The 13,496-nt window shown below is 35.0% G+C and overlaps 1 protein-coding gene across 2 annotated transcripts in view; it reads right to left on the bottom strand.

Moving 5' to 3' along the window:
• LOC136028963 (EH domain-containing protein 3-like) overlaps nucleotides 1–10,219 on the bottom strand; it is a 29,526-nt gene extending 19,307 nt beyond the window's left edge. For both annotated transcript variants that reach the window (XM_065706960.1, XM_065706961.1), the window contains exons 1-2: nucleotides 9,881–10,219; nucleotides 2,681–3,259 (exon numbers count right to left, since the gene is read on the bottom strand). In XM_065706960.1, coding sequence (XP_065563032.1) covers nucleotides 2,681–3,259; nucleotides 9,881–10,107 — 806 coding nt within the window. In that variant the 5' untranslated portion in view covers nucleotides 10,108–10,219. The remainder of the gene's footprint in view (nucleotides 1–2,680; nucleotides 3,260–9,880) is intronic.
• Between the last annotated feature and the right edge of the window lie 3,277 nt (nucleotides 10,220–13,496).

Genomic DNA, 13,496 nt, shown 5'->3' with positions numbered 1-13,496 from the left:
CTACAAACAAAAATAGTAAAAACAAAATTGTTAAATCTTCATTAGGTGGATATCGATTTAGCATCATAGCCTAGCGTCACCACTTGATCAAAGGAAAGGTCAGCATTTCAATCAATTTTTTTATCACACCGAAATTCACTCAGGCATCCCAGGGAGTCACGTAGAAAGCTTCGCAATTAGTTTTATCTATAATACTCAGGGAAAACGTATTGGCAAAATTTAGGCTTCTTTAAAATAAGTTTCTTTTAACACAGCAGAACACGTATTTTAAAGATAATGTTTATTTTAAAGATAAAGATAATAATTTATTTTAAATGGTATAGATGTGTGTGTTAATAAACATTCACTATTCACAGAAGTTTGGTAAAGGCAGCTGTAAACACTTCATGAATTAACACTCAGACAACTTCCATATACCGTTAATCACGATAACTCCATTTTGCCTATAATCCAATCCTTAATTCATTTAGGTTGCGTGACTCCTCCACAAAAGTTTTTTTCAGGGCACCAAGCAAGCCGATTTAAAAAAAAATTTTCCCCATCATTTCATGAATTTTATCAACAGGTAAGTGTGATATTCAAAATAAGACTCTATGCCTACCAACTTGATGAAACAAAAAAGACCTTTTGTTGAATTTTCAACCAACAGTTAATTTTAACAAGATTGCAACTTCATCCTCAGACATCATCTCAGCGTAAAAAAAAGTACTTCTTTCATTTACTATTTCATTATTCAGGCAAAAAAATTCTTCAAATGCTTTGATTTTACTTTTTACTGGCTTGACCAATTAAGCAGTCACTACTTAAGTGTAAGGATCCCTAACAAGCACAATTAGAAACCACGTTTTGGTGACGTTATGCAGACACAAATCGATTAATCCCATGTCCCAGACAGGTTTGATCAGGTATGGGCCTCAGAGAGGAAAGACTAGAAAGGATCACCTAATCTTACTTCCCACCAAGTTTGGTTGGGACACTATGTCCTCTTCTAGTAAAGTATTAGTGACAAGAACTTCGGGGTTGTCTTCCCATACCCCACAGATGTCTGAGTGATTTTAGGCTCCCAAAACGTCTAAGTATAATACCAGCTGCCCACTGAGTTTGATTGAGATCTGACATACCCATGTGAAAGATGTCTTGACGAAAATAGAATAGGGCTCTATCCCACAGAGGTCAAACCAGTGAATGACTTGAAAGAGGTAGACAATGCGCATGTACATTTTCCATCTAATTAAGTTTGGTTGATGTTCAACAAACCCTTCTAATTATTGTTCTGATGATATGTTTAGCCCCCATCCCCCTGCTTCCCTCTCCCTACACAGCTCCAATTTTATCCTAACTTTCAAAAGGATATCTAGGACATCAGATTTTACTTCCCACTAAGTTGCATTAAGACCCGACAACTTCTTCTAACAATTTAAATGAAATAAAAGAAAACAGGTAAAACTTTTAACCCCTTCTCGCAAATGTCCTTTAAACAAGAAATTAGGAACATGCTCCCATCAAACATACCAAATCAGGTATGAACTCCTAAAAGGCACAGCTAAGAGACTTACCATTACTTTACCCGCCGACTGGCTGAGGTCCAAAAGCCCGTTCTAGTAGAGGTAGATCCTCCTAGAGAGATCAAAATGGCTACGGACCCCAAAAGGCACAACTAGGGCTTTCTCTCCTCTACAAAGGATAATTGGATCCTAAACCAAAAAAGCATAACTAGTAAACTAGCTCATACTTCCCAATAAGTTTTGCTAAGACCTGACAACCTCTTGTGGTATAAATACAAATTTAAAAAAAAAAGTTAGGCAGCCTCCCTCCCTGCCAACATAAGAATGGGCAGAGAAACCCTACCCCCCCCCAAAAAAAAAGGAGCGGCTGAGACACTTACCCACACTTCCAACCAAATCTGTATGATGCCATTAACCCCATGTTAGATGTCAAAAATTTAGGGATAACTCCCCTTTCCCTTCCCCCACAAATTTGCATCGAGTTCACATCCATAATTTACAAAGTCAACACATTAGCTCTCATGTCCCACAAAGTTTCTTTGAATCCAACCATCTTTCCTGTATATATCATAATGGCTATGAATTTAGGGATCCTCAACAAAAAATGGGTCTGTCCAGAACATTTCCTGTAACTTCTCATAAACTTGATTGGTCCCCTTAATATCCAGACCCTTCAGTTATCTGTTAAGACCCTCTGAATTTAAGACCCTCCCCTGCCCCGAGGAGGTCAGATTAGATATAAAACTCCAAAGAGTTAAACTAAGATACTTACTATAACTTTCCATCAGGTCTAATTCAGATTTCACAGTTTAATTTCTACTAGGTGACGTGATAACAATAAATTGGACCCCCCCCCCACCTTCCATAGCTCAGAGAAGTTAGGCTGGTTCTCGTCCCTAAAAGGGATAACTAGATCATCAGTCTTAAAAGCTAAAGAATACAGCACTAGACTTCTGTAAGTCCTCACCAGTGGTGTTCATCTCTGTAGTCCTGATTACTTAGTGACAAGTCCTGACGCTGACAAATTGGTCAAGATGATTTATTAGCAAACAATTTCTGCTATTCCAGGTTTTTGCTTCCCTTTTCGCTAACGAAAAACGCACTTCTCTGTCAAATAGAAACTACAAAATCAAATATACTGAAGTAATTATAGTAAAGAAAGTTATGCAACTTACCTTCTGTTCGAATCATATCTAAGGGGTTGATCCCAAAAAGATCCAATATATACCCTTGATACTTCTGGTGTAGCAAGAACTTTCCCAAGCGACCACATAAGTGCTCCATACACCCTCATTAGCTGCTGATGATCAACCATATCAGCTTTATTTAAAACAATCCTAATTTTGTCATCATGGCCCTTCAAAGCTTCTATGGATCGTTGAAACTCATCAGAAATGTCCAATTTGTGTGCATCAAATAATAAAATAATTCTGTCTACTCGTTCTGCAAACCATTCCAGAACACCAGTAAATTCATAGCCACGATCGACCCTCTGCTTTTCACCAGAAAGTATACCCGGCGTGTCTACTATTGTCAAGCCTTTTAAAACGGGTGAATTCACACAAGAACACTGAAATCTGTTGAGAAAGGCATTTCCAAACTTTGAAAGTGGCTTGAATTGTTTCTTTGGGTCTACAACTAGGGCATTTCCAGGAATTATATTTTCGTTCTCCCCATGCATGACTACAATAAATCTGTCAGTTGTGGGTTCAGGACCAATTCTTATTCCAGGGAAATCTTTCTCAAGAAGATATCTGAAAGATGTAATAGAAATATAGATCAACTTTTCCCTTTTTACATTATCTAAAGGTTATAAAAGAAAACTAGCGTCATGGGTCGTGCCCAAAATGCAAGGGCGTGTTCTATATTTTTAGCCACAGACGGGTTGAAAAGTATTTGTCTTTGTCCACTAGATGCAGCTGAAGATTTGTATTTACTTCTCAGGAAGTAGAGAAGATCAGCAACAGTTTAAACAGAAATGTCCCATCAAGGCTGCAGTAATCTAACATACGACAAATCACAGCCCATAGTAACCAAAAAAAAACACACATCAAAAGAAAACTGGCTAATAGTAAAAAATTGGCATTTGTACACAACTGAGAAATGTTAACTATTATCTCAAGTAGTTATAAAATGTTATTTTGAAAACAAATTTAGGAAAACAAATAATAAATGTTATTTTGAAAACAAATTTAGAAAAAAGGACTGACAATCCTAAAATGACGTTGGATCGAAACATAAAGTACATCATTGGATAGGCTATGACTGAAAATCTTAACCGGGAGAGTTACAGTCCCCTGGCTTGAAGAACAAGGAACATCACTTTTTTGCATGGGTGGTACTGATGTGTCCTCTGTTGTTTCCCTCCACATTACATCTGTGAGGATTACAAAGGATAATTGCGTATACTTCATTACTGAGGACATATCATTTACTTCCATGCTAGTCCCCTGGCTTGAAGAACAAGGAACATTACCTTTCTGCATGGGTGGTACTGATAGGTCCTCTGTTGTTTTTTTTTCTCTCTACATTACATATAATGAAAAGAGAAATCACCAATGCAACAGCACAAAAACATTAAAAAAAAAAAGAAAAAAAAGAAGAAGGAAGACAGAAGGGGAAAAGGAAGACTGTTTTCCTAAATTATAGTAAGCTTACAGTTCTACATATATGTAAGAACTGCAAAGGATAATTGTGTATATTCCATTACTGACGACATATCATTTACTTCCATGCTAGTCCCCTGGCTTGAAGAACAAGGAACATTACCTTTCTGCATGGGTGGCACTGATAGGTCCTCTGTTTTTTTTCTCTCCACATTACATATAATGAAAAGAGAAATCACCAATGCAGCAGCACAAAAACCTTAAAAAAAAGAAAAAAAAAGAAGAAGGAAGACAGAAGGAGAAAAGGAAGACTGTTTTCCTACGTTATAGAAAGCTTACAGTTCTACATATATGTAAGAACTGCAAAGGATAATTGTGTATATTACATTACTGACGACAAATCATTTACTTCCATGCTAGTCCTCTGGCTTGAAGAACAAGGAACATCACTTTTCTGCATGGGTAGCACTGATGTGCCCTCTGTTTTTTTCACTCCACATTACATCTGTAAGGACTACAAAGGATAATTGTGCATATTACATTACTGAGGACATATCATTTACTTCCATGCTACAGTTCACAGATTTCGTCTTATCTAAATCATAAAAAAAAAAATCCGAAAAAATTCCGAGAGTGCGCTTTTGTTTTAAGCATGATGAAGAGTACCAGCAAGTCCAATACTATTTTTCTGATTAATTGGAACGCTTTGATTAACTGGATATAAGAAGAAAACATTTGTGAGGAATTTGCTTCTAATAAATGTTGTTTACATCATACGACATCTAGCCTATAGAGAAAAATCTCAATTTGTTAGGGGATCAAGGGAAATTATAAAAAAGGATTTTTTTTTAGCAGGATCCTTTGTCTGAGAGGACGCGGGTTCAAATCCCAGTGAATGCAAGTAATAAGAACAGCCTCACCCTCAGAAGGCCCTGTCAAGATTGTTGCCTCTATTACATTGCAAAGCTTCGGTGGGTTAATATTTTGCAACAGTATTACTGGTACACCTATTTTTAGTTGTAGCATATGTGGTGGATACCCTGGGAGATCCAGGGAATTTAAAAATTCTGATGGATAGTTAACCACTTCATTTGATTCCAGAAATATTTTGACTGACTTGTAAATAACTCCCTGGTCTCAAATCTTGGTCAAAACAATATTGTTGATTTCATGGATGTCTTTGTTCTTGGCTGCCAGAATTGCCTGTTCACTTAGCCATTTATGATTTTTATAATTGGTTAGAATATTTGGAAATACCTTTTCAACCAAATCATCTTTTGACATCACTAAATTACAGAATTCAGGAGGCAGTTGTTTAAATCCTGAAATTGAGTCAACTGGGAACATTCTGTTTCCAATTACGAGCAATTGATCTGAAAATGTTTCACCAGAGTGATCCTTTTGCAATTGGACAAGCATATTTATAGTTAATTTTAATGTTTTTATGTGTGCCCATACATAAGAATTTTTCAGGCAAGCATTAATTTCATCCACAGGTGTCAATCTAGGAATAATAGGTAATGTTTGCCTGAAATCTCCTGCAAGCAATATTAATGTTCTGCCAAAGTGTATAGGATTTCCTTGCAAATCTTCCAATGATCACTCAAGAGCCTCAAGTGATTTTTTGTGTGCCATTGTGCACTTGTCCCAAACAATAAGTTTGCATTGCTGCAATACTTTACCCATCTCAGATAATTTGGAAATGTTGCACATGGGAGTTTCTTTTAATTGCATATTCAGAGGCAATTTCAAAGTAGAATGAGCAGTTCTCTCACCAGACAGCAACATTGTGGCTATTCCAGATGATGCAAGGGTCAATGCTATGTCATTTTTGGATTGAATTGACGCCAGAACCAATCTAATCTTCATAAAACGAAACGTTTTACCAGTACCTCCTGGTGCACCCAAGAAAGATTTCTCCAACTTGGTTATTGACACAATGCATTATCCAATCATAAATGCCTTTTTGTTCAGACATTAACTTAGAAATATTTGTTTGTACATATAACAATAGATCAATCATGGTGTAACTCACAATCCAATTCTGCACATGTAGAAATAGCAGCAGTACAATTAGGTGAAGGCATTCCTAAATGCTTGAGAAGTCTGTAAATGTGCTGCTAAGTAAACATCAGCTGGACTTCATTCATGAATCAGAAATGAAAGGATTTGCCACACAGCTTCATTACTGCTTATGTATCTCCCAGCCTGATACTGTACAACTTCATTGATATTACTGATTTTGGCCAGCAAGCCAAAAACTGCCACATCACTGCCTTTACAAATTTCCATTGTTTTGCTATTAAATTTCACTGCCTTGCAATAGGGACAAATTTCAGATATAGTCCTGATTTGAACATCTTGACTCAAGCTATAATCATCAGAAGGGCAGTTCTTGAATGCCAGGCAATTATCCATGCATTGCTTTTGTAGTACATTGACACACCTTTTTTTTTACTAACTGTGTCAGCTGCAAGCCTTGTTTTGCATTGCCCTGGTTCCTCAATACACCTTGCAACAGACAGTACATTTTTATATAGATAAATATATACAGATCAAATTGGATTTTTATGCTGGTTTTAAATACATAAGTTTCATTAAGTTTAGTCCTACCCATCTAAACTTACAGGCCTGAGAGTTATGTAGGAGGATTTTTCCATGGAGGAAGATAATTTCCATGAAAGGGGCACTGTATTTCCCAGCATTATTTAAATAATTTATTAATTTTTTAATAATTATTTCAATTATTTCAATTATTTTTAAAAAATTATTTAAATAATTTTCTACCAATTTCACAATAGATTTTGATGATTCTGAATTTGATGATCAACAAGTATTTGAGGTCTTGAAGCATCTTGACACAAATAAATCACCAGATATTCATGAATTTTCAAACCATATGATCCGAGAGCTTGCAACAGTACTCACTGAACCACTGACACATTTGTATAATCTGTGTCTGGTACTTGCCCTTTGGCATGGAAAAAAGCAATACTTAAACCCCTGTATAAAAATGGCACAAAAACGCAATTTAAAAACTATAGACCAATATCAAACACTTCAATTTTTTCCAGAGTTATGGAAAAACTAATTGTCAAGAGAATACAAAATTATTTCAAATTGAATCTTCTTTGGCATCCATCTCAACACAGATTCCGTAAAAAACGTTCATGTAATACACAGCTTTTGGAAGTAATTACTGACTTCCATAGGATGGCAGATGAAGGTCTCAGGTTTGATTGCATCTATATAGATTTTTCTAAGGCATTTGATAAAATTTCCGTTCTGCTTTTACTTCAAAAGTGTGAGGTATATCACCTTGGTGCCAGAACATTGAATTGGATTGGTGATTATCTAACAGGCAGACGCAGAAAGTGATTGTATGTGATGCTTTGTCCTCTGCTGAGATAGTTTTAAGTGGTGTTCCACGAGGTAGTTGCCTTGGTCCAGTACTTTTCTGCCTTTTCATCAATGACTTGCCTCTTGTTGTCCACCATTCCACAATTAAAATGTTCACAGATGATGTAAAGCTCTACTGCTCCTTGACAAATTCAGATGAAGCTTCATTGCTTCAAAAAGACTTGGATGCAGTGCACAAGTGGTGTAATGCTAACTCCATATTTGTCAACGAAAATAAGTGTAGGGTTGTCCATTACTTTGGCAAAGTAGAACAAAGTTACCAATACCATCTTGCTGGGCATTCAATCTTACCTGTTGAAAATGTCCATGACCTTGGTGTTCATTTTGATTCTAGTCTTAGATTTGACAAGCATGTCTCTGAAGTAACTCGTAAGGCAAACTATCAGCTATTATGTCTTAGATGGAATTTCCATAAGTTTAATCTCTGTTCATTCATTGCCATTTATAAATCAACAGTTTGACCTATACTCAAATACAATTCGTCAGTATGGTATCCATTGAATAAAAATGACAGAGCAAGGGTTGAAAAAATACAGCAAAGAGCAACTAAGCTTGTACCTTATTTGAAACATTTCCTGTATGAAAATAGACTGCACAGGCTAGGATTGTCAAGTCTTCAATTCTGAAGGGATAGGGCAGACATTATTAATACATTCCATATAATCAAAGGCATTGATAATATAAGTACATCACAGTTCTTCACATTTAATGACACTAACAGGACCCATTATCACCCACATAAATTGTACCCCTCACTTTCAAAAAGGAAAATAGGCCAACATTCATTTTACAGCAGGGTGTGGAAGCCATGGAATGACCTTCCACCTAAAACATTTCTAACAGATGACATAAATAAATTCAAAACAAGACTAGCAGAAACAAATTTTCAAAGTAAATCATTTTCAAATAATTTATAGTATTATTTGTTAGTGTTTGTCGTAGTCGTTATTTTCATTGATTTATATGTGTGTACTATCTTGTCAGTTGTATTATGTATTATGTTGTCATAACTTCTATGTATTATATTTATTGCGACAAGCTTGAAAGCTTACCATATTTGGTATTAATAAATAAATAAATAAATTATTTAAATAATGATCAGAAATTAAATTTTAAAGAGACAAGTTTTTCAACTGAAAGTAAGGAGCAACATTGAAACTGAAAACAAACAGAAATTATTTCATATGTGAGGGGGTTTGCCCCCTGGTCAATACCTTACTCTTTCTGCTAAAGTTTGAATTTTGTTCTAATTATTCAGGAATCACCCCTGAATCACAAAGGCTGTGTAATTAGAATAAATTTGAAAGTATAAAAAAAATTAACACAAAGAGCAAGGTGTTGACAAGGGTGCAAGCCCTCACCTATACATAATAGTTTCTGTTTGTTTTAAGTTTTAATGTTGCTCTTTACTTTTAGTTGAAAGAACTTGTTTTTTTTTTTACTTAATATATCCATGTAGCTACATTAGCCTCAGTTAAATTTCTACTTATTTCTCATTACAAGCTCCTTTTCATTCAGACCTTTTCTGAACTGACAAAATTTACCCTGGATGCTTGGATTTTGTCTAGATTCTAGATTATCAAGAATCCAGACTCTATACATGGCAAGTGTCTAAATAAAAAAAAGTGGCAAGAATGCACTGTGATCCTTTTGTAACTAAAGCACAGAAGAAAAATGGGTTTAAGAAAAACAGAAACAGCAAAAACAATAAGAAATAAAACAGAACAGAAACAGCAATGAAAAAGTGGCTACCTGTTTTTCAAATTTTTTTTCCACTGTTAAAGAAACAGTGCTGAGCCCTAAAGCAGAGTCTGATCATTTACAAACTCTAAGCTTGAGCCTATGCTTGGAAGATACTGAACTTGAACACAGAATATCAAAGTTAAAGGACCTAGGCTATGCTCTCTTAATGATAATTGACTTGATCACTGACATATTCAAATTAGGGCAAATTTTATGATGCAAGATAATTGTATTTAAACAGGTAGCCTAGGATAAAAGGGTTAGCCTACTTTGAGTTTTAATGTAAAATAAGTAGTTTTTCTATATTGTTGTCAGCCAATCCTAACTATCCTAGGCCTAGGCAAGCCTTAACCATCAGCTAATCCTATCTAGGCTAGGTTATATATGAGAATTGAATCCAAAATTAGGAACCTATTGTCCATATTTAAGATATATAGTCTATAGCCTACACATTTAAAATAACATAGATATAGATTTGAATCAAAATGATAAACAATGAAATCATAATTAAGGGTAGATAGACATTTGAATCAAAATGAGATTAGTCAAGGCACTGCCTTGGCAAGGGTGAAATGCCCAGTCTACCCTGCAATTAAAAAAGTTTACCTAATAAAAGTCGTTTTCCCAGTGGAATATTGACCAACTAACAAAATCATGGGCTTTGCATCAAAATCTGGGTCATCCAAGGCAGGGGAATGGAATTCATGGAAAAAATACTGCTGTTCCAATGGAAGGATCTTTTGCTTGTAAACAGACTTTAAGCCTTCAGCCACAGTTTCAAAAACCTCCGGGTGCTTTCGCCGGCTTTCATCACCAGATATCCAGCTGAACATAGCTGATTTAACAACCACACTTTATTACCAGTTGCAATACTTAAACTAAAAAAAACAAATGTCAAAATCTACACTGATCCTTTAAATACACCCAAGCATTGAAGAAACGATTTAAAAGGTGCAACGGAGAAAAAACATAATTTGACTAAGACAAATAGATAGCGCCGTCGTCGAGTCCTTCAGACGCAGATCCTTCTACAATCAAAGTATTTTACAATAAAAGTCTCGTTTTTATTAACCGTCTTACGGATAAAGTAGAAACGAAATATGCCAGTAAAAGCGCATAAAAAAGTTTTATGGTTAAAAACTATTTTTTAGCACTAATTCTCTTTTCTGTTGTGTCTGTATTAAGTCGCTAGGAAATATAGCTTTGATTTTTCCTTGAAAAAACTATTTTTCATTGTAAGCCGGAAAAAATGTATTATGGAAAAAAAAACTTTACATTACTAGACTCCAAAATTGGTATAAAGTGTACGAAAAAGAGATAACTTATATTTCAAGTTATTAAGACCTAAAGGATTGAATATATGGATTTTTCTGTTCTCATAGGAAAGATGCATGGATTCAAGACATCTTACTACCATTTTTGAAAAGAAAAACAGTTGCATTTCCGAAAGCTAACAAAAACTGCCCCCAAATATTTTTAGTATATTACATAAATGATCTCCTTCGGGAGATCACTTCTCCCGAAGTAAACCTCTCCTTCGGGGAAAACTCAATTTTAGATAAAGCAGTTATGGTTAACCATAATAAAACTAGACATGTATTAAGGTAATTGATGGTGACTGATGTCTTCATTAAAATATTTTGTGCCACCAAAATTTCGCACTTCAAATCATGTATTTGATGTCAATTTGAGACACGTCAATCGTCATCATTAGAAAGAGCGGTTGTGTATTTACGATTTAATAGAAATTTCATCCAGTTTTTGTGAAAAACTCACTTTTAGAATTAGTGGTCATGCTTAGCGAAGAAAAAGCCCAACCCGCAATAATATAGTGGATTATCCAGCATTACTGAAGTATAAATAAAAATAGTAGGTGGCATTCGTATTTCGTAGTTACGGTAGCCCGGAATATATACCCCACATCCTTGAAGTATAAATGTACTTCAATGTGCTTTTGAGTGAAAATCTAGAATGACGATTGACACTTTATTACTACTACTAACAGCTCACTGCTGTATCAAGCCGTCTGAGACTATCACAGCTACGCATGCTACTACTTTCATTCCGATCTATTCAATGCCTCCCTTTATACCCCCTTACAGAAAGTTCCCGTTTCCCTTAAATCTTTCCTTATGACATCCCCCCAACCCATTCGGGGACGACCAGCTTTTCTTTTGTCCTAGACAATTGGTCAGCAAGGACAAACTCTGGCTATACGTCATCCTTCATCCGCAGATTTATACCTTGAATTTGTAAAATTATGCCTTTGTGACCATATAGATAACAGAAATTCAATTTTACATGACAACCCACAACACGGCTCTTTGTTTGATCTGATAAAAGGGTAAAATATATTAAGACCAAGCTTATCGATTATTTTGAATGGTACTTTTCACAGCAAATTTAGAATAGAACTGACATTGAAACGGGCTGTTTTCACTGGAAAATGTTTATCTGAACTCCAAAACACGTATCTGATTGTCAAATCTTTCCAGGCTTTACTGCCCATTAACGATAAAAAAGGACAAGTTTTTATCCTAAGAAAATCAGAAAATATACAATCTCGATGACTTGTTTTCATCTATAGCAAACTTTCATATCATTAACTATCACTTTTCAAATCCAAAGTCTTCATTTAAGGATAGAGCATCCCTATTAATAGACCGGAGCATCTCTAAAAACATTTTTTTTGCCAGTCTTAAAAATAGTTTATCACTCTTTTGTTGTTTCTTTTTCAGATTATTGCAGCATTTTCTACCTTAATGTATTTTGGAATTATGTAAAGCCAGTATAGGCTCTACAAAATTAAATAGTAAGAATACTTGGTAATTTGTTGCATTAACCATCAAAGCTAGAAAATTCTTCGGATCAGAATGCTACTATATTTTTCTGGAACATATTAAATCTAAAATTCATCTGAAAAGTAAATATCTAAATGTGAGTTTTAAGGGTACAAAATCATATTACTTAGTTTATGAACAAGCTCTATTAATTCTTTCAGCTGATTGGGTTCTTAGCTTTTTTAGAGCCTGTCGACTTTCTTTTATTGACTCTGAAAAGGCTGTATTTAGATTAAAGATCATATACTTAAAATTGCAAATAGATACGGGATGAAACGTAGAATTAAAGTTGAGTCATTTAGGTATTCACAATTTACTTTAATGAATAAAATAGTAAGCGTTGCTACTTGAGCTTTGATGGTCGATTGGTAATTTTTTTACTCAGTTTTATTTACTTGCCCTAATTGAGGCAACCTTCCGTGCTCGACTTACCCTGCATATTTTATGTTTACCCATAAGTTGTTTTCCAAACGATTTAATGACACAGTTTTAAACAACCCCATGGAATTAGATAGGGACTGGACAATATGATCTAAAGCAAAAGCCTGGAGTCAACCTTAAAATGACCGTGTTAATACCTTATTGGCACAAATAGCTCTTATTGGTGTATCTTCAGAAGAATTACCAAGTGTTTTCCGGTTACTTCCGGTTATTCCGGTTATTTTCTACTATATATTGTATTCCGGTTATTTTCTACTGGTAGTAGAAAATTTGTCATAAAAGTGTGTGAGGTGCTAAGAAATAAACTACTCAGGCATCTTTGCCACTACAAATTTTTTTAAAGCGTTGACTTCATCCCTCGGGCTGCCATTATCATTGAAAATGAGCAGCTATTGGGAGTAACAGAACCAAATCCTTGCAAAAGTAGAAGATTATATTATCGAAGACTATATATCAGATTATATATGTATGTGAAGTACAAAATCATAAGTCGGTAAGAATGGTGAGAAGCTAAATTCCATCTGATTGGTTCTCCTATACAATTTCGAGCCAAGTTTTTGAGTCGCAAGATTTCTTAGAAGTAGTCTCTTTTTCAATCGAAGTAGTCTTTTTGTGTATTGATTTTTATCCTAACTTATCTTATAGAAAATAAACATGAAAACGTTCGATAAAGGATAGCATCCTAGTACTATGTTTGACAGCTTTTGTGGCAGATCAAAGCCAAGATGACAGTATGAGGCTACTAAAAAACCACGTGTCTCTCACGCACGATTATCTCTTCCTTGGGGAGAAATAAAAAATTAAGTGTTTTTCAAAAAATATATTCTAAACGTATTATTCTAGGCGAAACATTATCTTAAAAAATTATGCAAATGATCCCGTTTGGGGTTTTTACTTTGTCTTTCAAACGGTCAATTTGACACACAGGAAAAACAGACATT

Source organism: Artemia franciscana, chromosome 7 (assembly GCF_032884065.1).
Source record: "Artemia franciscana chromosome 7, ASM3288406v1, whole genome shotgun sequence".
Lineage (NCBI taxonomy): Eukaryota > Metazoa > Arthropoda > Branchiopoda > Anostraca > Artemiidae > Artemia > Artemia franciscana.
This window is presented reverse-complemented; position numbering and strand designations above follow the sequence as displayed.